General features: G+C 45.8%; 2 protein-coding genes across 3 annotated transcripts in view; one reads left to right on the top strand and one right to left on the bottom strand.

Moving 5' to 3' along the window:
• NLRP2 (NLR family pyrin domain containing 2) overlaps positions 1-7,274 on the top strand; it is a 33,932-nt gene extending 26,658 nt beyond the window's left edge. Inside the window, exons 8-12 of one of the 2 annotated variants that reach the window (XM_061389327.1) lie at positions 351-521; positions 856-1,026; positions 1,253-1,423; positions 2,881-3,051; positions 6,928-7,274. In XM_061389327.1, coding sequence (XP_061245311.1) covers positions 351-521; positions 856-1,026; positions 1,253-1,423; positions 2,881-3,051; positions 6,928-7,066 — 823 coding nt within the window. In that variant the 3' untranslated portion in view covers positions 7,067-7,274. The remainder of the gene's footprint in view (positions 1-350; positions 522-855; positions 1,027-1,252; positions 1,424-2,880; positions 3,052-6,927) is intronic. The other variant, XM_061389326.1, reaches the window with a different exon arrangement.
• Positions 7,275-8,542: 1,268 nt separating this feature from the next.
• Positions 8,543-22,134, bottom strand: GP6 (glycoprotein VI platelet). Its single transcript, XM_061389328.1, has 8 exons — positions 22,066-22,134; positions 19,449-19,484; positions 19,074-19,331; positions 17,520-17,804; positions 15,929-15,982; positions 14,539-14,598; positions 11,653-11,703; positions 8,543-10,157 (listed from the first exon to the last, which is right to left on the bottom strand). The coding sequence occupies exons 1-8, from the start codon at positions 22,097-22,099 to the stop codon at positions 9,919-9,921; spliced, it is 1,017 nt and encodes a 338-aa protein (XP_061245312.1). The 5' UTR covers positions 22,100-22,134; the 3' UTR covers positions 8,543-9,918.
• Positions 22,135-25,525: the final 3,391 nt, after the last annotated feature.

Below are 25,525 nucleotides of genomic sequence, written 5' to 3'. Positions count from 1 at the left end.
ACAACCTCTGCTCCAGATAATTTAATCCAGGGTTAACATAATGGCATGCTAGATCATTTCAGCTGGGTCCAACTCTTTATGACCCCATGGACCGTATCCCACCAGGCTATTCTGTCCATGGGATTCTCCAGGTAAGAATACTGGAGTGGGTTGCCATGCCCACCTCCAGGGGATCTTCCCAGCCCAGGGATCAAACCCACGTCTCTTAGTCTCCTGCACTGGCAGGTGGGTTCTTTACCACTAGAGCCACCTGGGAAGCCCTAACATAACAGAGTGAGAGACAAAACTGTAGACAGTCGTGTATCCAGTGTTTGGTCCTCGTGAATGACTTGTTGCCATTTCTCCTGCAGGTTGGTGTCTTGTTCCGCCACCACTCAGCAATGGGCTGATCTCTCCTGCTGCCTCAAAACCAATCAGTCCCTCACATGCTTGAACCTCACAGCAAATGAGTTCCTGGATGAGGGAGCCAAGTTGCTTTACATGACCCTGAGATATCCAACGTGCTTCCTACAGAGGTTGTCGTAAGTCTCTCCCCTCTTTCCACTGAGCGTCTTTGTGGTAGATGTAGGGTCACACAGAGAAGAGAAGAGGTAACACCTGGAATTGCTGGGTGACCAGGATGAGCACCCCACTGATATAGATGCCTGGCTCCCATTTTTGGCCCCAGACAAATGGCTTATGTATCTCATCCTTCTCTCATTCCTGTCCCTTTATGACCACTATCACTAGCACACCATTGACAGAGAATTAACAAAAAGGGGTGTGACCGAGGACTCTAGTCATTGAAGACAGCCAAGAAAAGTTGGGTCCTGGAAATGTTTTCACCATCTTGCTATCTGTGTGGTGCTTTTGCAGGTTGGAAAACTGTCAGCTTACAGAAGCCTACTGCAAAGATCTGTCTTCGGCTTTGATTGTCAACCAGAGGCTGACCCACCTGTGTTTGGCCAAGAATGCTCTTGGAGATCGTGGGGTGAAACTGCTGTGTGAGGGCCTGACTTACCCTGAATGTCAACTGCAAACCCTGGTGTAAGTCTGTGCTGGCTGTGTGTGTGTGTGTGTGTGTGTGTGTGTGTGTGTGTGTTGTATGTATATACATGCATACTGGATTCAAGTAGGGCAGTTTCTAGTTACTGTCTCCAATGTCTTCAGACTCATCTAAAAAGCCATGGCTTGAGATAGATGGTCATGGTTTTGGTGTGTCTCATCTGTGGGAGAAAAGAAAAATTTTTTCTTCATGTGATCTGATTTCTAGGCTATGGTGTTGCAACATAACCAGCGATGGCTGCATTCATCTCTCGACACTCCTCCAGCAAAATTCAAGCCTCACACACTTGGATCTGGGACTGAATCACATAGGAATTATTGGATTGAAGTTTCTGTGCGAGGCTTTGAAGAAACCACTGTGTAAACTAAGATGTCTATGGTGAGTTACGGTTTTGTAAACTTTCAGTTCAGTTCAGTTCAGTCGCTCAGTCGTGTCCGACTCTTTGCGACCCCATGAATCGCAGCACGCCAGGCCTCCCTGTCCACCACCAACTCCCGGAGTTCACCCAGGCTCACTTCCATTGAGTCAGTGATGCCATCCAGCCATCTCATCCTCTGTCATCCCCTTCTCCTCCTGCCCCCAATCCCTCCCAGCATCAGAGTCTTTTCCAATGAGTCAACTCTTGGTATGAGGTGGCCAAACTACTGGAGTTTCAGCTTTAGCATCATTCCTGCCAAAGAAATCCCAGGGCTGATCTCCTTCAGAATGGACTGGTTGGATCTCCTTGCAGTCCAGGGGACTCTCAAGAGTCTTCTCCAACACCACAGTTCAAAAGCATCATTTCTTCGGCGCTCAGCCTTTTTCACAGTCCAACTCTCACATCCATACATGACCACAGGAAAAACCATAGGCTTGACTAGACGGACCTTTGTTGGCAAAGTAATGTCTCTGCTTTTCAATATGCTATCTAGGTTGGTCATAACTTTCCTTCCAAGGAGTAAGCATCTTTTAATTTCATGGCTGCAGTCACCATCCGCAGTGATTTTGGAGCCCAAAAAAATAAAGTCTGACACTGTTTCCACTGTTTCCCCATCTATTTCCCATGAAGTGATGGGACCAGATGCCATGATCTTAGTTTTCTGAATGTTGAGCTTTAAGCCAACTTTTTCACTCTCCACTTTCACTTTCATCAAGAGCCTTTTGAGTTCCTCTTCACTTTCTGCCATAAGGGTGGTGTCATCTGCATGTCTGAGGTTATTGATTTTTTTTTTTTTTGAACTTTAGTCTGTATCTAAAAGGTACTATCAATATAGCAGACCTCCCCCGAAATTTTCATTGAGCATTTAAAAAATTCCACCAGGATGGGGCTTTCCTGGTGGCTCAGTGGTAAAGAATCCACCTGCCAATACAGGGGACACGGGTTCGATCCCTGGTCCAGAAAGATCCCACATGCCACAGGACGACTAAGCCCATGTGCCACAATTCCTAAAGCCTGTGCTCTGGAGCCTGTGAGCTGCAACTGCTGACGTTTGCATACCCTAGAGCCCATGCTTCCCAACAAGAGAAACCACTGCAGTGAGAAGCCTGAACACCGTAACTAGAGAGTAGCCCCCACACATTGCAACTGGAGAAGGCCCACACGCATCAACGAAAACCCAGTCAGCCAAAAATAGGCAAATCTTTAAAGAATAAATAAAAATGAAAAATTTGACCAGGATGTGATTTTTCATACCCACACACAAAATTTAATCCCCAAATTCATAGTGAACCACAGAAGACCCCAAATCAACCCTGACCACAAAGACCACTACCACCCAAGTGTGTGCCTAGCATATGGGGTGGTATCAACGAGCACTGGTTGAGTAAATCAGTGAATGTGCGTGTTTCACCTACAGGTTGTGGGGATGTGCCATCACTCCCTTCTCTTGTGCAGAACTCTCATCTGCCCTTAGAAGCAATCAGAACCTGATCATGCTGGACCTGGGCCAAAATTCCTTGGGGTCCAGTGGAGTAAATATGCTGTGCGATGCCTTGAAACTTCAAAGTTGTCCCCTCCAGACGCTCAGGTATGATCCTTCTACTCCCCTGAGTGTTTGCTCCACAATCCTAGGTTTTGGGGGAACACAAACTACAGGAATTTGTTGTAGGCATTTAATCCTCACATTCAACTTTCATTTATTTATTGATGTCTGGTTATGAGATAATTTTCCCATAGGTTCCTTCCATTGTTTTGACAGAGAAGATGAGTCGAAGGAGACAAAAACTCAACCTGGAAACCAAGAGGCTGGACTTAGGGTTTGTCTACCTGAGGGGGAGTTACGGTGGCCAGCGATTGTCTCATTAGGGAAATGGAATCACAGCTCTTCTATGGTGTTTTTGGAAAGTTTGTTTGTGGACTGTATTAGTTACAGAGGTCCAATGGGTCAATGCCAGACTTAGAAGCATGTTCTTTGGAGTGAGTTTGCTGTCTAATCAAAGTAATCTGTGATCGTAGAAGCTATCACCAACTGGTTGTCTTCTACTTGTTCATTGTTATATTGTTCTTGCTCTATTGTTGATTTGCTATTGTGGTAACAAAGAACCATAAAACTCTTCCCAAGAGTGTGAGAGCTTTTTTAAATCCTCAAATGCAACCTAGACAATTAATGGCTTTTGTTGTTGTTCATTCACTAAGTCATGTCCAACTCTGCAACCCCATGGACTGCAGTACACCAGGCTCCTCTGTCCTCCATCATCTCCAGAGTTTGCTCAAATTCACGTCCATGGAGTTAGTGATGCTATCTAACCATCTCATCCTCTGCTACCCCCTTCTCCTTTGCCTTCAGTCTTTGCCACTATCAGGGTCTTTTCCGGTGAGTTGACTCTTCGTATCAGGTGGCCAAAAGATTGCATCTTTGGCTTCAGCATCAGTCTTTACAATGAATACTCAAGTGTTGATTTCTTTTAGTATTGACTGTTTGATCTCCTTGCTGTCCAAGGGACTCTCGAGCGTCTTCCCTAGCACCATCCTTGTTCTTAGAGTAACACATTTGTATCTTCTGATCTGTTCTTCACACCCCATTTCTGATTCCTTCAACACTTTCAACCACACACAGATCATCTATGGGACTTTTTTTTTTTTTTTTTAAGGTATGCAGTTGATTGATTTAATCATTTTTTTTCTTTTTTTTTTTAATTTTATTTTTAAACTTTACATAATGGTATTAGTTTTGCCAAATATAAAAATGAATCCGCCACAGGTATACATGCGTTCCCCATCCTAAACCCTCCTCCCACCTCCCTCCCCATACCATCCCTCTGGGTCGTCCCAGTGCACTAGCCCCAAGCATCCAGTATCGTGCATCGAACCTGGACTGGCGACTCATTTCTTACATGATATTTTACATGTTTCAATGTCATTCTCCCAAATCTTCCCACCCTCTCCCTCTCCCACAGAGTCCAAAACACTGTTCTATACATCAGTGTCTCTTTTGCTGTCTCATACACCGGGTTATTGTTACCATCTTTCTAAATTCCATATATATGCGTTAGTATACTGTATTTATGTTTTTCCTTCTGGCTTACTTCACTCTGTATAATAGGCTCCAGTTTCATCCACCTCATTAGAACTGCTTCAAATGTATTCTTTTTAATGGCTGAGTAATACTCCATTGTGTATATGTACCACAGCTTTCTTTATCCATTCATCTGCTGATGGACAACTAGGTTGCTTCCATGTCCTGGCTATTATAAACAGTGCTGCGATGAACATTGGGGTACACATGTCTCTTTCCCTTCTGGTTTCCTCAGTGTGTATGCCCAGCAGTGGGATTGCTGGATCATAAGGCAGTTCTATTTCCAGTTTTTTAAGGAATCTCCACACTGTTCTCCATAGTGGCTGTACTAGTTTGCATTCCCACCAACAGTGTAAGAGGGTTCCCTTTTCTCCACACCCTCTCCAGCATTTATTATTTGTAGACTTTTGGATCGCAGCCATTCTGACTGGTGTGAAATGGTACCTCATAGTGGTTTTGATTTGCATTTCTCTGATAATGAGTGATGTTGAGCATCTTTTCATGTGTTTGTTAGCCATCTGTATGTCTTTTTTGGAGAAATGTCTCTTTAGTTCTTTGGTCCATTTTTTGATTGGGTCATTTATTTTTCTGGAGTTGAGCTGTAGGAGTTGCTTGTATATTTTTGAGATTAGTTGTTTGTCAGTTGCTTCATTTGCTATTATTTTCTCCCATTCTGAAGGCTGTCTTTTCACCTTGCTAATAGTTTCCTTTGATGTGCAGAAGCTTTTAAGGTTAATATTTTTTTGTTTTTCTACCAAAGAGTATGACCAACCTCTGACAATCATGAATAGACCCAACTATGTCTGACCTTGAAGGGTCATGTTTTAAATATTTTGAAGCTAGCTTGCCTATGGCACCCCAGTCCAGTACTCTTGCCTGGAAAATCCCATGGATGGAGGAGCCTGGTGGGCTACAGTCCCTGGGGTCGCTAAGAGTCGGACACGACTGAACGACTTCATTTTCACTTTTCACTTTCACGCATTGGAGAAGGAAATGGCAACCCACTCCAGTGTTCTTGCCTGGAGAATCCCAGGGATGGGGGAGCCTGGTGGGCTGCTGTCTATGGGGTCGCATAGAGTCGGACACGTCTGAAGTGACTTAGCAGCAGCAGTAGCAGCACATTGATTGCTGACAAGGTTTCTGCTCAAGCTAGCTTAAGGTTAATGGGGTACATGGAGTTTGGGGACAGGGGTGGTCTGTCAGCTTTACTGAGATATAATTAACACAATTGTATATATTTAAGGTATGCAGTGTAATATTTTTGTGTATGTATATATTGTGGAATGAGCATCACAATCAATGTAATTAACACATCCATTGCCTCACACGGTTACCTTTGTGTGTGTGGTGTGAACACATAAGATCTACTCGCTTAGCTATCAGATATACAATACAGTATTATTAACTATAGTCATCAAGCTGTACATGAGACCCCCAAAACTTATTCATCTTATAACTGAAGGTTTGTTGCATGGACATATTGTGAAACTCAAACATCAAAACATATTTTGATTAATATGCCAGCAAAATTGGGACTATAATGCCAATCAGAAACGCGGCAGCCAATATCCTTGGTCTCCTGTTTTTATTTTTAATTTAATTATTCCCTCTGCTTCCCCACTCCCCATTTCCACATACACATGACTGAATATGGTTACTAAAAGGCAAATCCAAGAAATGAGACTGGTCTTATCACGGGTCACATACGGGGTAGCAGTTATCTAGAAGCTCGTAGCCAAGGAGCATAAAAAGCTAATCCCACTGACTTGATTCAAGTGTGTCTGCCTCATCCTGGATTCACCGAATAGAAGTTGTCAATGTTATGGAATAGGTAGGTTTTAGACGGACATCACAGAGGTATTCATCAACTCCATCTCTAGTGCCAAGCATGATATGATAATCACCCAAGATCATTCAAGCACCCAAAGCTATGTAGTACCTTTATACCATTACAGTGTTAACCCAGGGCTTCCTGGTGGCTCAGTGGTAAAGAATCTGCCTGCAAGTGCGGGAGACCTGGGTTTGATCCTGGGTCAGGAAGATGCCCTGGATAAGGAAATGGCAACCCACTCCAGTACTCTCCCCCTGGGAAATCCTATGGAAGATTGGAGGAGGAGGAGATTGGTGGGCTGTGGTCCATGACTGTAGAGTCAGACATAACTTAGTGACTACACTACTATCACCATCACCACCAATGTTAACCCAGTAGCATCTTTTTTCCCTACCAAATCGATCTGGAACTCTACTTTGCAGCATAGAATAACCAACGCAGATGGCCCTTGCTCTGTAAATTCCTAAATCATGAGCTTTGCCAGGCACCTGGGCATTTGGAATGAAGTTCCTCAAAGCAATAAGAAAACATTCTCTCTCCCACATTCTACCTCCTAGGTTGAAGATAGATGAATCTGATGCTCAAATCCAGAAGCTGCTGAGAGAAATGAAGGAAAGCAACCCACAGCTGACTATTGAGAGTGATCATCGAGACCCAAAAGATAACAGACCTTCTTCTCATGACTTCATTTTCTGAATCCCCCTGGAGCCATTCATTCCCCAGTAAATTCCTAGATCATCAAGGTGATGGTGAACTTCCCAAGATCCTTCTCAGTGATGTTAGTTGCTTAGCCAGATGTTAGTTTAGCCATGGTTGAGCCTCTGGTTTACATAAGACATACACTCATCACTTAACCCTGTGGTGGATGAAATGTCTGTATCTTGAGTATATCAAGAAAAATAAAGGTGAAAGCATTCATGAGTGAAGTCTTATTTATGAATGGATTCCAACTGAACTTAGAGAAAAGGTACTTTAATCAGGGAGAACTTAGCCCAGGGGTGAGGGAATGGGAAAGAAATGTTGGTGATCACATTGATTTGTCTGCGAAGTCATTGCCCAGATCTGGTATTTCTTATCTGTGTGGCTAGATACCTGACAAGTCTTCCTCATTGGAGTATTTCTCCTACTAATCCCACAATATTTTGCAGCCCTCTTAGGTGTTTCAGTGGCCTTCCCTGGTGGCTCAGAAGGTAAAGGATCCGCCTTCAAGGCAGGAAACCAGAGTTCGATCCCTGGGTCAGGAAGATCCCCTGGAGGAGGAAATGGCAACCCACTCTAGTTTTCTTGCCTGAGAAATACCATGGACAGAAGAACCTGGTGGGGTCCATGGGGTCACAAAGAGTCAGACAGAACCGAGCAACTAACACACACATACATGAAGCACATATATGATCACATCATTGCTCTGATTAACTTTTAATGATTCCATGTTAATGATTTAATGATTCCACAGAAAACAGAACTTCATGGTATGCATAGCTCTTCTTACAGCCCCCAGAATTCCCTTGTGACATACAAAATCCCCAAATTCCTTAAAGCAGCAGTACAAGAATTACTTTTTTATTAGAACCTTTATTTTTTGCTTTTTTCTTAATTGAAGTATAGTTGATGTACATTGGTGTGTTATTTTCTGCTGTACGGCAAAGTGACTTGATGATATATACATCTATATATTCTTTTTAATGTTATTTTCTATAAGAATTACTTTTTTATTAAGCGCTAATTTTTTTTCTTCCAAACCTTGCTTCCTTCTAGATGTTTCCTCTAGCCCAAGTGGCACAGAGGGCACACTGGGGGAGGACTCTGAGCTCAGAGTCTCCAGGAAGGCAGGCAACCTGGGAGCTGGCAGTGTTGAGGGAGGGGCCAGATCTTGCCAATCTTCATCACAGCTCCTGGGGGGGAAGTTCCCTAACAAAGTCAGGGTCTGAGGTTCACTCTGGTAGGAACTCGAACCCCAGATGTGTACCAGAGTCATATTCATGGGAGAGCCAGACCGGACTTCATTTGAAGACTGTGTCAGCAACAGAAAGGCTTCTGTTTAGCAGGAGGGCACCCAACTAGGTGCCACAGTCTAGCAACAGGAAAAGGGAAGTATTTCTGACTTATGTCACTTATCTCCCTAGGACAAGTGACCCCACACAGACAGGGATGGATGTCAGGGAGTAAGGTTGGGTTTTTTTTTTTTTCCTTTTTATTAAGGTGAAATTCATGTAAAATAAAATTTACCATTTTAAGGTGAACAACTCAGTGCCATTTAGTACACTTTGTTATGAAACCACCACCTCTACCTAGTTGCAAAATGTTTTCATCACTGCAAAATTAGAAAAGAAAAAAATCACCAATTAAGTAATTACCCTTTGATGCTAGGAAAGATCAAAGGCCCAAGGAGAAGGGGGGGTGCCAGAGGGTGAGATGGTTGAATGGCATAATCAACTCAATGGACATGAATCTGAGCAAAATCCAGGAGACAGTGAAGGACAGGGAAGCCTGGTGTGCTGCAGTCCATGGGGTCAAAAAGAGTCACACAAGACTTAGCAACTGACCAACAAGTAATTACTCCCTATTTCTTCCTTGCTTTAACCCCTGTCAACCACCAGTCCATCCAAACCTTTAGGATAAGCTTAAGACTTTGGAGTTTTTTTCTAATATAAAGGCAAGTCATTAACATGTTGGTTATAATTATTATTATATTCAAAGGGGAAAGAATAGAATACCCAAAAGCCTGAAAGAGTCAGGTACAACCCAAGAAACAAAAAGAGATTTTTTTTTCAGACGGTAGCTTAAGACAGTGTTAGCATGAGGGTTACATTTGGGGATAACCAGAAGAAAAAAAAAAAACCTCAGGAACTTATTCACTTTCCTGCATACCAGAAACTAACACAACATTGTAAATTAACTATATGTCAATAGAATTAAAAAAAAAAAAAAGCATAAGGCAGGTGGGCAACAGGGACACATGGGAGAGTTTTGGGCAGAGGATGGATTGGGTCATCTGTGAGAGGGGGTGATGTCAGAAGTCAATCCTCAGTGGGGAAAAGAGGGGGGACGAACTGAGAGAGTAGCCCTGAAACACATACCCTACCACGTGTAAAACAGCCAGTGGGAATTTGCCGTATGACACAGGGAGCTCAAACTGGTGCTCTGTGACAACTAGAGGGGTGGGAGGTGGGAAGGAGGTTCAAGAGGGAGGGGACATGTGTATACCTATGGCTGATTCAGGTTGATGTATGGCAGAGACCAACACAGCATTGTAAAGCAATTATCCTCCAATTAAAAATAAATAGAATGAAAAAAATTAGTCCATCTGGAGGGACTTCCTTGGTGGTCTTGTGGTTAAGACTCTTCCTTCCAATGCAGGGGGCATGGGTTCGATCCCTGGTTACAAAACTAAAATCCCCGCATGCCTCACAGTCCAGCTCCCCCCCTCCTCCAAAAAAAGGCAACGAGCAAGACAACAGTGAGTAGACTGTGGCTCTCATAGTCCACTCACGCTAGATCCCCTCCCAACTCGCATAACCAATCTCTTAGATGCAGCCAAGCCTGAGATTCTAGTGACGGAAGCCTCGGTTGTGACCATCTGGTCGACCCCTATCCTGACGACCCTGTGGTTTCTGGGTCTGCGGGAGGGGTGGGAGTGGCCTGTGTGCAGCTCTGATCCGGTGCATCATTGGAGGTTTCCTTCGGCTGTGCCAGTCTTCTGCCAGAAGCCCCACCAGGAGAATTAGAATCACAGCCCCAAGGCATATCCGGGCCAGATTGCCCTTAGTGTAGTGCTGGAGGGCAAGACCTGGAGGAACAAGAAGAGACAGGAGCAGATGATAAAAGCCCAGCTCCAAGGGGACTTCCCTTGTGGTCCAGGGATTAAGACTTGACCTTCCAATGCCAGGGATGCAGGTTCAACCCCTGGTTGGGGAGCTAAGATCCCTCAAAGCCGAAAAACCAAAACATAAAACAGAAGCAATACAATGAAGACTTTAAAAGTGGTCCATATCCAAAAAAAATAATGATAATAATCTTGGGACTTCCCTGGTGGTCCAGTGGTTTAAAATCTGCCTTCCAATGCAGGGGGACACAGGCTGGATCCCTGGTCAGGGGACTAAGGTCCCACATGCCACAAGCTTGTGAGCTTGACTACTGAGCCCAAGAACCACAACTAGAGAGAAAACCACATGCCACATCAAAGATGCCTCAAGCTGCAACTAAGACCCAGCCCAGTCAAAAATAAAAATTATAAATAAATAGTAAACAAACAAAAAAAAGCTCCTCTCCAGGACCCACTCCAAGCCACATTTTGGGTTTGTCACAGCCAAATCCTTCATCTGAAAACCTATTACTCTCCACTAGCCAGAAAAGCTATGACAAACCTAGACAGCATATTAACAAGCAGAGACATTACTTTGCGAACAAAGGTCTGTCTAGTCAAATCTATGGTTTTTCCAGTAGTCACGTATGGATGTGAGAGTCGGACCATAAAGAAAGCTGAGTGCTGAAGAACTGATGCTTTTGAACTGTGGTGTTGGAGAAGACTCTTGAGAGTCCTTGGACTGCAAGGAGATCAAACCAGTCAACCCTAAAGGATATCAACCATGAATATTCATTGGGAGGACTGATGCTGAAACTGAAACTCCAATACTTTGGCCACCTGATGCAAAGAACTGACTCATTAGAAAAGACCCTGATGCTGGGAAAGATTGAGGGCAGGAGGAGAAGGGAACAACAGAGGACAAGATGGATGGATGGCATCACCAACTCCATGGATATGAGTTTGAGCAAACTCCGGGAGATGGTGAAGGACAGTGAAGCCTGGCATGCTGCAGTCCATGGGGCTGCAAAGAGTCAGACACAACTGAAGAATAACAGGCTAGGATGCCAACCTTCTTCCTCGAGGATTCCTCCCATCCTCACCAAGCATCAGGACTAGATAAGCCCCATTCATTGAGTAGCACATCTTCCACTCACCCCCTCACAGGCCTCTGATACTTCTCCCCATACACAGACACTACCTGGTTGTTTGGCTGATTGTGGAAGAGGAGACTGTCATAAGGGGTGGGACAGAGATGAAATTTCCCTTCTTCTGACCTTTTAGATAATCTCCACCTTCACACTGGTCTTTGCCCAATTCTGAGCTCCATATGCTAACACTACCCCTCCCCTTCTTAGTTGACACACCAGAACCCAAGACCAGAGAGCTGCAGCTTCTTTGCAGGGAAAGCAGCCAGTTTGGGGTAAAGACATGGGCTAGAGGGGGCATGAAGTTGGTCCAGAGAAGGACACTTACTCACCAGTTGGAGGGTCCGACTCCTTTGGAAGGACAGTGATATTCCTAGAAGCTTCTGGGAATCAAAAACGATAAGTGTAAAGAGGTGGAACCATCTCTTCTACCCCTGTTTCTACCCCAATCCTGAACAGCTGCATTGAGAGGCAGAATTCCAGGTTTATAAGAAGAGTGTGAACTACAAAGGGCTTCTCTGATGGCTAGGTGGTGGGAAAAAAAAAAACGCCTGCCAATGCAGGAGACACGAGTTCAATTCCTGGGTTGGAAAGATCCCCTGGAGGGGGAAATGCCAACCTATACCAGTATTCTTGGCTGAGAAATCCCATGGACAGTGGAGCCTCGTAAGCTACAGTCCACGGGGTTTCAAAGAGTCATACATGACTGAGTGAGTAAACAACACAAACTGCAGAGTCAGAGTGTTCGGATTTGAACCTCAGACTCATCACTTATTAGATGTGGATAGAGTGATAATGTTAGTCACTCAGCCATGTCTGACTCTTTGCAACCCCATGGACTATAGCTCATCAGGCTCCTCTGTCCATGGAATTATCCAGGCAAGAATACTGGAGTGGGTTGCCATTGCCTTCTCCAGGGGATCTTCCTGACCCAGGGATTGAACTCAGGTCTCCTGCATTACAAGTAGATTCTTTACCATCTGACAAATGACTTAATAGCTATGGGTCAGTTTTCCTAATCCTCCTGAGAGTGACTGGGGACCAAGAAGGGTTTTGAACATAGGATGGGGAAGAATCTCCTCAGAGTCTTGGAAAGTACCTACTGGAATCAGGAACCTAAAGTGTGTGGACCCCATGAAGATAGCTAAGGAATCCTCAGGGAATCTGCCAAGGTTTTCTGCCTTGAAGGAAAAGGAGACACTTCCTAGGGAATCCAAAGGCAAAGAGCACAACAGTGTGAGGGAAACATAACTGCACTGGACTGGAGGATGTACTGTGTCCAGAGAACTACGATCTACATGGGCCTGAAGCACAGGGTCGAGCCTGGAAGCAAGGGGAACAAGGCTACACACATGGATCAGAGCCAAGTTGGAAGAGCACACCAAAGGGATTTCCCTGAGGGTCCAGTGGTTCAGACTCTGCACTTCCAATGCAGAGGGCGTGAGTTTGATCCCTGTTTGATCCCATGCAGCACAGCCAACAAATTAAAAAAAAAAAAAAGAAAGAAAGAAACATTCAGAACTGCCGGGAGCCAGCGTGAAGAACTCCGCCCATGGCAGAGGTCATGAGGAAGGAGGCTCGGCAAACGCAAAGGTGGGATCGAGGCTCAGGAGTCCCCCTGGAAATTCTCGAGCATCTACCCCGAAAACCAGAGCCTGCCTACTTTACTGCTTTGTGCTCTCACCTACACCCCTGGCTTTACAGGGGGCTGTCCCCCACCACCTCTCTCTGAAAAAGAGTTAACTTACAGCTCCAGTTAATAAAGTTCCTGGGCATGACAAGAGTGTTTCAACCTACAAACTCCTTTGGAAGTCCTCTAGCCTGCCTGAACAGGTTCTTCCGGCCACATGTGATTGTTCACAGCCTCCCAACCGTGAGAGACATGAGATGTTCTAAACTGTCTAAATACAGATTCCTTTGAGCAGTTAAAAGATTGATTAGAAATTGTATTGGTGAAGTGTTTTTCACTTCTTGGGCCAATGTTTGCTGCTAAGATTCCATATCCCTTACCTACTGTGTCCCTGGGAGTGTATTGATTAATACAATTGGTGAATAGAAATGTAAGTAGTAGCTTTAATGTTTGTAACCTTGGACGCTTGAGTTAATTCTTTTCTTGTTATAGGAATGTAACTTTATCTAATGCTTTTGGAGGGTGGCACCTGACTTTAGAATAATCACCTTTAGAGAAAAATAAGTTTTCTGAAGAAAGGGTCATAAAATGTTAACAGGCCTCCTGGTCAGAAGATGATGTAAATCACCTAAACTTTTGCATATGATAAGTTTTCAGGAAAAAAGCCTGGCTTACTGCTGACTCTACCTCTTTCCCCATTATCCTCTATGCACAACTTAAGGTATAAAAACTACTTTGGAAAATAAAGTGCAGGCCTTGTTCACCGAAGCTTGGTCTCCCGATGTCATTCTTTCTCTCACCTTCTGGCTGAATTCCCATCTGGAGCGTGGAGGCTCGTCAAGCCTACTAATTTTGCCTGGGCTTCTAAGATCTGACCAGGGAGGCCTTAGTGTCTCCTCTCCTTCGGGAGAACGGGAGGACGCCTGCAGCCTATGTAGGTGATGCAAATTCCTTGTCTTGGAATTTTATTAGCTTTCCACGTAAACCAGGTTATTCAGCCTCTTTTCTCCACTGAATTTTCTCACTGAGCTATCCTTATTTAACCACTCTTTATATCTTTAACTCTATCATATCCTGATCGCTGAAGCTGTCTCCCCTTCTATTTCCCTGGGTCCACCAGGGCTGGACCCCGGCACAGAACTTACTACCCACATAGAAGAGTTCTTGTGGCAACACACTAAGTGGGAGAAAGTCCAAAAGAAAAAGAAAAACAGAGCAGAGCTGGGGACGGGGGGAGGCTCAAGAGGGAGGGGACATGTGTATAGCTGACTCACGTTGCTGTATAGCAGAAACCAACACGTCATTGTAAAGCAGTTGTCCCTCAATTAAAAGTAAATTTAGGAAAGAAGAAGAGCACAGTGTAGGGATAAGTAATGGTGTCCCCATGGTAGCCTCGGTGCCGCCATCTTGGAGGCAGCCACGTTTCCCAGAATGCTCCTCTGCCCCCATGCTCAGAGCCCACCTCCACCCCACCCTCGCCCTCAAATCAAGGACTTTCCTGGGAAGAGTCAGGTGGTTTTGAGAAGCAGACTGAAAGCTGACAGCCTTAGATGACGGAAGAGTGAGCTCTGAGTGCCTGGTTACTCACCAGTTGTGGAGGCTTCATTCGCAATCGAGTGGTTCAGCTTCCTGGAGGCTTCTGTGAATTCTAAGCAAGAAGATTATAAGAAAGTGGGTAATGTCGTGTCTGTTCAGTGAGTCCCTACTCCCCTTACCCCTTCTGAGCTATCCGATCTTCCTGGAACTCATTTATCTACCACACACTGCACAGACACAGAGGAAAAACAAACTCAGAAAGCCCAAAATAAACCCGTCTTCTACTTCTGAGTGGCTTCCTGAGAAATGGCTCCATTCATCCGCTGATGGACATTGGGTTATTTCCACGTTGGGGCTATTGTGAATTCTGCTACTATATGAACATTCACATACAAGCTTCTGTGTGAATACACTTTTTTAAATATTCTTGACTGTATATACTGAGGGTGAGGGCTTCCCTGTTGGCTCTGTGGTAAAGAATCTGCGGCTCTGTGGTAAAGAATCTGCCTGCAATGCAGGAGACCTGGGTTCGATCCCTGGTCCAGAAAGATCCCACATACTGTGGAGCAGTTAAGCTATTGAGCCTGTGCTCTAGAGCCTACGAGCTACAACTACTGAAGCCCACATGCTCTAGAGCCCATGCTCCGAAACAAGAGAGGCCACCACAATAAGAAGCCCATGTATCGCAACTAGAGGGTAGCCACCACTCTCCACATCTAGGAAAAAAAAAAAAGCCGATTCAGCAGTGAAGACCAAGCACAGCCAAGGACAAATAATTTTTTTTTAATTTTCTTTGAAAAAGGAAGCACTATTGATTCATGCAACAACTTGGAAAAATCTCAAGGGTATTATGATCAGTTCAGTCACTCAGTTATGTCCAACTCTTTGCAACGCCATAGACTACAGCATGCCAGACTTCCCTGTCCATCACCAACTCTCAGAGCTTGCTCAAACTCATGTCCATCGAGTATTATGATGGGGGGCAGGGGAGGAGACAATCTCAAAAAGTCCCATGTTGTATGATTCCGTTTATATATAACATTCTCAAAATGACAAAATTAAATCTAGGAAGAACAAATTAGCCAGGGGTTAAGGATCATGGGAGGGGAGGGGTGTCTATAAAGGGGGGACCCTGAGAAATATCTTTGTGAGGGTGGAATAGCATTTTTTGTTTTCTTCCCTGGGAACAGTATTTTGAATGCAATGGTAGTTATATGAATCTGTGTGATAAATCGACATAGAACTATACATATATAGTGTGCCAATGTCAGACTGCTGGTTTTTCTGTTGTACTGTAATTATGTAAGAAGATCCCCTGGAGGGGGAAATGGCAACCCACTGCAGTATTCAAGTATATCGAGAAATCTAGACAAAGAGGAGAAGGATAACAGGGTTCCTGTCCCTTTATACCACAGACACAGGGTGAATGCTCCAAAACCTACCTGTTACAGTGGAAGGCGGTTCTGTGGGCGGCCAGCTGGGGGTCACAGAGGTCCCTGAGAAATCAGGAAGAAAAAAAAAGAGAGAGAGAGTGATCTGTGCACTGTTACGTGTGGTTCCTGAGCAAACCCAGTTTCCTCACCTGGAAAATAAAAATGCAGATGCTTCCATCACTGGACTGTGGTGAGTCTTAAACAGCATTTGAAAGGCACACCTAGCACATTCTGGAGCTAATGAATGATGATCCCTGTAGCTGCCTTCCCTACTTGCCAAACTGCAGTCCTGTCCCTTCTTCTGGATCCCTGTGACCTGCCATCTTACAGATCCTGGGAACAAAAGTGGCTTTTGTCTCCTGGGAACCAGATGAGGAGGCAAAAACCATGGACTGTATCCAGAGAAAGACAGGCATCCTATGTGGGGACAAATGGGGACTGCCAAGGGAACAAAACAGCCCCTTCCCTCTCCCATGACCCTTGCTATCTGCTTGTTTACCCAGACCAATCACCCAGGCATTATTCCCAGCATTATTCCCAGGCAATAATACCCAGGCATTATTCATAGCATTCAAATTAAAACAGTATTAAATTTTCTTTTTCCTGGCTTTCACTTTCTCCAGGCTTCCACTGCAGGGGGTGCAAGCTCAGTCCCTGGTCAGGGAACCAAGATCCCGCATGCCGCAAGGTGCAGCCAAAAAAAAAGAAAAAATACATAAATTAAAATTTTTACATAAAAATAACTGATTGATTAATGTAAAGTGAATATATGTATGCATATATATATATATACATATAACTCATTCACTTTGCTGTACACCTAAAGTTAACACCATATTATAAATCAACCATGTGTGTGTGTGCTAAGTCACTTCAGTTGTGTCCAGCTCTTTGCAACCTGGTGGACTGTAGCCCACCAGGCTTATGTGTCCACGGGGATTCTCTAAGCACGAATACTGGTGTGGGTTGCCATGGCCTCCTCCAGGGGATCTTCCCAACCCAGGGAGTGAACGTGAGTCTCTTATATCTCCTGCATTAGCAGGCAGGTTCTTTACCACTAGCACCACACTAGCTGAGAAGCCCTATAAACCAACTATACTACAATACACATTTTTTAAAAAAAGAAAATCTTGGGCTGGGAAGACCATCCTGGATTATCTGAGTGGGTCCAATTACAAGAGTCCTTAAAAGCCTAAGAGCGAAGCAGGAAGGTGGAAGAGTCAGAGAGAAAGAGAAAGATTAGAAAATGCTATGAAGCTGGCTTTGATGATGAAGGAAGGGACCATGGGAGCCAAGAGATACAGGTGATTCTAGAAGCTGAAAAAGGCACCAGAAATGAATCTTCCCCTTGAGCTTCCAGAAGGAAGGCTGGCTGACACCTTGGTTTTATCCCTGCAGGACCCATTTCAGACTTCTGACTTCCAGAACTGTAAGGTAATACATTTGTGAAATTTAAGCCAGCAAACTTGTGGTCACTTGTTACACAGCACCCAGACACTCAAACACCCTCCAATGCCTCTGAATTCCCATGCTCCCTCCCCTGGAAACTTCCATCAGGGACTGCCAAGGCTGGAGAAAAGATTTTGTCTATACCCCTGACCTGTGACCACAAGCTCCAGGGGGTCGCTGGGGGCTGACCACAGGTATGGATATGTGCTGGAAAAGCTATAGCATCGGTAGATTCCACTGTGGGCTGCAGTCACCGTGACAATAGGGAAGTCTGCCCGGTACCACCTCTCCGGTGTCTTGAAGGGCCTGGTGTCCCCCTCCTTGTAGAGAGCAAATTGGTCAAAACCATATTGGCTCTGACAGCGTAGAGTCACGGTCACTCCTGCGGGCACCGCCGTGCTGGGCTGAGCTGAGAGCGAGGGCTTGGGGGAAGTTCCTGGGAAAGGAGAGAACTTTAGTATTAAAGATGGTGGCCACTGTGGAAAACAATATGGAGGTTCCTCAGAAAACTAAAAATAGAATTACCCACCATATGATCCAGCAACCCCTCTCCTGGACACATATACAGACAAAACTCTAACTCAAAAAGATATATGCACGCTTATGTTCACAGCAGCAATATTCACAATAGCTAAGACATGGAGACAGCCTCAATATGCACTGGCAGAGGAATGGATAAAGAAGATGCAGTCCGTGTATACAATGGAACACCACATAGCCACAAAGAAGAATGAAATAATGCCATTTGCAACAACATGCCATGTGCAACTAGAGACAATCCCACTAAGGGAAGTAAGTCAGACAGAGAAAGACAAGTAGCACATGATATCAAGTACATGTGGGATCTAAAATATGACACAAATGAAACAGAAACAGACTCATGGACACAGAGCACAGACTGGTGGTTGCCAAGGGAAAGAGGGTTGGGAGAGGCATGGAGTGGGAGGTTGGGGTTAGCAGATATAAGCATTTATATATAGGAGGGATAAACAACAAGGTTCTACTACTGTACAGCACAGAGAACTATATTCAACACCCTAGGATAAACCATAATGGGAAAGTGTTTTTCAAAAAAAGATATGTATAACTGGAGCACTTTGCTGCACAGCAGAAATTAACAGCATTGTAAATCAACTATACTTCAATTTAAAAATATTAAAACTGGGGGAGAGGGATAAAAGAGAAAGAGAGAGAGAAAGTGGTTAAGACTCCACCTTTCCATTGAAGGGGCCAGGTGGTTGGACTCCTGGATGGAAAACTAAGATCCCACATGCCCCAAGGGTGTGGCCACAAAATAAATATTTTTTAAGGGATAAACGTGGCTAGAGGGGTGCACATTTTTTGCTCTCGTGTCAGGCTTGGATGTGACTTGGAATGACAATCTAGGAATCTGTCTTTATTTAAAATTGTGCTATTGTGAACATCCTGGATTTTATGCATTGATTTGGGGGTGGTTTTTTTTAAATATTGTATTAACATATTATTTATGTGGGTTACTGAGTTTTGGGCACTTTCCCTAAATTTGGCACTCAAGGCCAACATCTTGCTTGCCCCACCCTAATCCCAACATCCCCACCCCCTGCCCTCGCCCTGGGACTTTGGGTTTAGGGTCTTCATCACCCGCCACTCTCACCCTCTTGGCGCCCAGAACAGAGGACCACGCAGCCCTGAGGCTCCACGTCCAGCCCCGCCCACCCCCGGTTACCAGTAGCAACCAGCTCCAGCTGGCTGCTGGGAGGGGACCAGCGCATCCCTATCTGATAGGAGCAGCGGTAGCGGCCGGCTTGGTCTCTTTCCATCGCCGAGATGAAGATCTCCGCCTGGTCAAAATACCTCCTGGATTTCAGCTTCTCCAGGCGGTACAGTTCTGCATCCGGAGGTCCCTGGCAGCGAATGGTCACCGGCCTGCCCAGGGGCACGAGGGAGCTGGGCAGGGCCTGGAGGGAGGGCTCGGACAGGGGACCTGGAAGCGAAGCAAATCCTAGAGGAGCTCAGCTTCCGACAGAGCCCTCCCGTCCCGGTCCCTCCCCCAGCTCCTGCCTTCTCACTGGCTGAACCCAGAAGACGGATCTGGACTCACCTTCCGGAACGCGTATCACCCGGCCCAGACACAGCCCTGGGGAAAGAGCAAGCGACCAGGTCCAGTCACCAGGACCTCGTGTGAACCCACACCTCCTGCATGCTGCACACTGAGCTGACAAACTTGCATGCTTTTGCTTTTTTTAATTGAGGATATAGTTGAGAGTCCCTTCGACAGCAAGGAGATCCAACCAGTCTATCCTAAAGGAAATCAGTCCTGAATATTCATTGGAAGAACTGATTCTGAAGCTGAAGCTCCAATATTTTGGCCACCTGATGTGAAGAGCTGACTCATTTGAAAAGACCCTGATGCCGGGAAAGATTGAAAGCAGGAGGAGAAGGGGACGTCAGAGGATGAGATGGTTGGATCGCATCACCGACTCGATGGACATGAGTTTGAGTAAACCCCGGGAGTTGATGATGGACAGGGATGCCTGATGTGCTGCAGTCCATGGGGTCCTAAAGAGTCAGACTCGCCTGAACGACTGAACCAAACTGAACTGATAGTTGATTAATAACCTTGTGTTAGTTTCAAGTATTGCCTTTCTTTTGTCATTATTGTGTGTGTGTGTCATTTTTTTTTTCAAAGATACACAAGCACATGATTGAAGTGAAAGAAGCCAGCCTGGGACGTCTCTGGTGGTCCAGTGACCCGGACTCTGCCCTTCCAATGCAGGGGCCCAGGTTTGATCCCTGCTCGGGGAACTAAGATGCCACAAGCCCTGAGGCATGACCAGTTAATCAAAATTAAAAAATAAACACAGGGCTCCCAGTTAAATTTGAATTTCAGATAAACAACAAATAATTTTTTTTTTTTTTTTTTGCACAGTATATCCCATGAGGTCCATAGCCCTGCAACTGGCAGGAGGTAGATTTAAACATGGGCAGCACATTTTCGCAGTAAATCATGTGGATGTGGTGCTAACATTCCTTAGTTTGTATTTGAGCCTGTCACTGCGTGACCTTAAACAAGTTACTTAATCCCTCTGGGCCTGTGTTCTCACCTGTGAGATGGGAATAACAGGAGGCCCTGCTTCATCAGGCCGTGATGGGGATTAAATGAGTGTCTTTTTAGAAACACAGCGCAGGGCTTCCCTGGTGGCTCAGTGGTAAAGAATCTGCCTGCCAGTGCAGGAGACACGGGTTCGATCCCTGATGCGGGAAGATCCCACGTGCCTGGTAGCAACTGAGCCCCTGCGCCACAATTACTGAGCCGGTGCTCTAGAGCCTGGGAACTGCAACTGCTGAGCCCAGGTGCTGCGACTACTGAAGCCTGCGGGCCCCAGAGCCAGTGCTCCGCAACAAGAGAAGCCACGGGAATGAGAAGCCTGGGCACCACAACCAGAGAGGAGCCCCCATCACCACAACTAGAGAAAGCCCACATGCAGCAGCAAAGACCCAGCACAGCCAAAAATAAAATAAAAGCACAGAATAATGCATGTGCAAGAGCTCTGTGAGTTCTTTCAAGGGTGGATAAAGGCATGAGTGACTGAGGGGAAGTTTGTCTTCACAGTATGCACTCTTATCCCCGATAACACAACCGCTCTCCCTTCCTGCTTAGCCCCGGGAGCATCTGTCCTTTTCCGTGATAAAATTCCTTTGAAGAAACAAGGAAATCATGCGCAGACGTGCCCAGAATAGAGCTTGATAAGAAGGAGACTTCAAAAAATGCATCTGAGCCTCCGCACCAGTCCTATTACAGGAGACTCTTACTCCAGCGTTATTGAGATGGACTGACAAATAAAAATCTTACATATCCAAGGTAATGCCCTGTAAAATAATTACCACAATCAAGCTAGTTAACACATCTGTCACCTCACATAATTAAATATCTTTTGGGGTATTTTTCTGGTGAGAAATCTAAATCTACTCTTTTGGCAAGTTTCAGGTACGTGCTATAGAATGGTTACCTACTGTCACCATGTTACAACTTAAACCCCCAGAACTGATTTCATCTTACAAGTGGAAGATTGTACCTTTTGACCCATATCATCTACCTCCCCATTACCCGCACCTCCACCTCAACCGCCTGTCCCCAGCCTGGGCAATCACCAAGCTACTCTCTGCTCTTGTGGGTTTGACCTTTTGAGACTCCGTGTATAAGTAGGATCCTGCAATATTTGTTTATCTGGCTTATATTGCTTAGCATAATACCCTCAAAGTCCAATCACATTGTCACAAACAGCAAAATTGTTGGCACCAGAACCTTAAGGGATATTGACAAGCTAAATCTATAATCTAGCACTGATATCAAATCCACTTCAAACAAAATTAAAAATTATAATACAACAAGGACCTACTATAGAATACAGGGAACGCTACTGAATATTTTGTAATAACCTATAAGGGAAAAGAACCTGAAAAAGAATATATATATATTATATGTATCTGAGACCTGTATTCCTTTATCAACCCAGCCATGAATAAACTAGAATAATTCATACAAGCAGCATCGCCCTGGGTCCCAGTTTTCCCACCCAGCAAATAAGTGAGGTGATGCTTGTAGGTCGCCTCTTGCCCTTAAAGTTACCTCTTGCCCTGGTAAAAAAAAAAAAAAAAAGGCATTCTTTGTCTCCTAGCCCACTGCCTGTCCCTCAGCATTTTCCAGAATGACTCACCAAGACAGAAGAGGGCAGACAGGACTGGGGACATGGTTCCTCGCCTGTCCTGAGCTCTGCAACCCAGGAGGGAAGCCCTGGGTGGGGGCTGGAGCCGGACACAGGATGCGGCGGGGGGGTGAAGGGCCCTCTCCTCCTCCCCCATCAGCCTGGCTTTCCCTAGTTGGCACTCATCAAGCCAGAGCCATAGCATGACTTGCACACAAGCTCCAAGGAGCCTGGCTTATCTCCGGTCACCAGCCCAGGGCCCCAGTGAGTCTGCCTCGTGAGGCATCATCTGTCTTCTGCTACTTCCAGTAGCCCCCTACATTCATTAAGGGCTTGCAAATCAAAACCCCAATGGGTCAGTGCAATCCATAGAGTCAGAAAGTACATTGGGGACTTCCCTGGTGGTCTAGTGGCTAAGACTCCGAGCTCCCAATGCAGGGGACCCCCGGTTCCATCCTTGGTCAGGAAACTAGACCCCACAGGCTGCAACCAAGACCTGATACAGCCAAATAAATTAACGTTTTAAAAAGAAAGGGGAAAAGTACATCAGTACAGCTTCCCTGCTGGCTCAATGGGAAAGAATCTGCCTGCCAGCGCAGAAGTTGTTGTTCAGTCACTCAGTCATATCTGACTCTTTGCGACCCCATGGACTGCAGCACACCAGACTTCCCTGTTCTTCCCTATCTCCCAGAGCTTGCTGAGACTCATGTCCATTGAGTTGGTGATACCATCCAACCATCTCATCCTCTGTCGCCCCCTTCTTCTCCTGCCCTCAATCTTTCCCAGCATCAGGAGTTTCCAATGAGTTGGCTGTTCCCATCAGGTGGCCAAAGTATTGGAGCTTCAGCTTCAGCATCAGTCCTTCCAATGAATACTCAGAACTTATTTCCTTGAGGATTGACTGGTTTGGTCTCCTTACAGTCTAAGGGATTCTCAATAATCTTCTCCGGGACTCTTGATATCGCTTGGCCCATCCAGACAATCCAGGATCGTCTTCCTCCTTTGACATTGGCTTTTAGGAACTTGAACCCATCATCCACCTCGCTCCCCCCTTGCCCTGTAAAGTAGAAGGTTCTGTGGATTAGGATGTGAACACCTTTGGGGGCACCCACTTTTGTGCCAACCACACTGTTCTTTACAAAATCCTTAAGCAAAGATCCTTTCTGCTTAAATTAAGAGGAATCAGCTTCACCAGGGTCGTTTGCAAGCAAGTCAACTGAAAAGAACAGATTTTTAAAATCAAAAATTCCCACTATCTGCTTGCAAAAAAAAAAAAAAAAAACTTGGGGTGTGTTAGCAAGAAGAGGGGTTGGAACTCAGAGTCTGATTCCACAGCCCACTCTCTTTCTGGGGGAGGGTTATAGGTCCAAATGTCCGTGAGAACCTCTGACCACACAGAGATTTGTCTGTTACATACATGCAAGCAACCTGCGGCTCACAGCTGATGCTAACCACAAACCTTCACAACCAACATCCGCTTCCTTTCTGAAACTGAGAAACCCCGAAGACCACAAGTGTGGAGTCACACATCAGCTTCACCCTTGACTGCTTCTCTGAAGGCTTTGAGGTGGTTCACAAACCCAGCTACAACCTTCAGACGGATGGAAGACGATCAAACCGATCTACAACAAGACGGGCAAAACAAAACCCAAACCCGCAGAAGCAGCCCAGAGAGGAGACAGCGGCAAAGTCGTGCACAGACCCAGGGCCCACCGTGGAAGGCGGTGCTCGGATGGGCTCTTCACCACAAGAGACCAGGCCGGGGTCACGTCCTTCATGCTGCCCTTTGGGGCTTGAGAACTGTGTCGGGATGGTTTGGGCTGCCAGTCATGGGACATGAAGGGGTTAAGCTGAACTGACATGTGCACACGACCATGTGTAAAATAGATGGCTAGTGGGAAGCTGCTGTGTAGACAGGGAGCTCAGCTCGGTGCTCTGTGACGACCCAGAGGGTGGGATGGGGGTGGAGGGAGGTTCAGGAGGGAGGGGATATATGTATATATGACTCATGTTGTTGTACAGCAAAAACTAACACCACATTGTAAAGCAATTATATTCCAATTTTTTAAAAGATGTTTAAGCTGAGCTGACCTTCACCCCAGGCAAAAGGGAGAAGGAATTCCATTTCACAGAAGTACAAGCCCAGGGGTGTAGCAGGCTTTGGGTTCAGTAACATCCTGAGGATTCCTCCTGCAAGATGCAGGTCCGACAATTACTGCTGCTGCTGCTAAGTCGCTTCAGTCGTGTCCGACTCTGTGCGACCCCATAGACGCCAGCCCATCAGGCTCCCCCGTCTCTGGGATTCTCCAGGCAAGAACACTGGAGTGGGTTGCCATTTCCTTCTCCAATGCATGAAAGTGAAAATCAAAGTGAAGTCGCTCAGTCGTGTCCGACTCTAGCGACCCCATGGACTGCAGCCTACCAGGCTCCTCAACCCATGGGATGACATCACCCCAAATCAGGTCACTGTGGCAGGTTGAACAGAGGTGCTTCCCCTAAAAGATATGTCTGGTCCTCCCCTTAGTACCTGTGAATGGAGCTAATTTGGGAAAAGGGGATTTTTTAAGATTTTTTTTTAATGTGGAGCATTTTTTAAGTCTTTATTGAATTTGTTGCAATATTGCTTCTGTTTTTTGTGTTCTGGCTTCTTAGCCCTGAGGCATGTGGGGTTTTAGCTCCCTGGCCAGAGATTGAACCCCCACCATCTGCATTGGAGGGTGAAGTCATAACCACTGGACACCAGGGGAGTCCCTGGAAAAAGGTTTTTGCAGATGTAAGTACAGGTCTTGAGATGAGACTGTCCTAGATTATCCGGGTGGAGCCTCGCTCCAACAAGTGTCCTCAGAAGAGAAGACAGAGGACAGAGGAAGAGGAGATGAGGGGAGGGCAGGCAGAGACAGGGATGATGCAGCCCCAACCCAGGAGTGGTTGGAGCCCCAGAAGCTGCAAAAGGCATGAGCCTCTGAGGGTGTGTCCCCCACCCCACCCCCGCCCCTGACTCTGACACCTTAAGTTTGGACATCCAGCCTCTGGAACTGTGAGCGAATACATTTATGTTCTAGGTCACCAAGTCAGTCAAACCAGTCAACCCTAGAGGAACGTAGATGCTGAAGCTGAAATTCCAAGAGTTTGGCCATGTGATGCAAAGAGCTGACCCATTGGAAAAGACCCTGATGATGGGAAAGATTGAAGGCGGGAGGAAAAGGGAACGACAGAGAATGAGACAGTTGGATGGTATCACTGACTCAATGGACAGACCATGGGAGATAGTGAAGGACAGGGAGCCTGTCACGCTGCAGTCCATGGGGTCACAAAGAGTTGGACACAACTTAGCAACTCAACAAGTCATCAAGGTAACGGTATTTGTTACAGCGGCTGGAGGAAGCTGACACAATCTCTTTGGTGGAGGGTCAGGAGGTGGCTACCACAGTCATTTTGGGCCACTTGCTTTCTTGTGTGTGTGTGTGTGTGT

This window comes from Bos javanicus, chromosome 18 (genome assembly GCF_032452875.1).
Source record: "Bos javanicus breed banteng chromosome 18, ARS-OSU_banteng_1.0, whole genome shotgun sequence".
NCBI lineage: Eukaryota > Metazoa > Chordata > Mammalia > Artiodactyla > Bovidae > Bos > Bos javanicus.
This window is presented reverse-complemented; position numbering and strand designations above follow the sequence as displayed.

What these genes read in the sequence shown, in the direction of transcription:
- GP6 (XM_061389328.1), bottom strand. Translation starts at nt 22,099, where the DNA reads ATGTCCCCAGTCCTGTCTGCCCTCTTCTGTCTTG. An exon ending in GGTGATACGCGTTCCGGAAG is followed by an intron (nt 19,332 to 19,448) that starts GTGAGTCCAGAT and finishes CTTCGCTTCCAG; the next exon opens with GTCCCCTGTCCGAGCCCTCC. An exon ending in GAATGAAGCCTCCACAACTG is followed by an intron (nt 11,704 to 14,538) that starts GTGAGTAACCAG and finishes TTTGATTCCCAG; the next exon opens with AAGCTTCTAGGAATATCACT.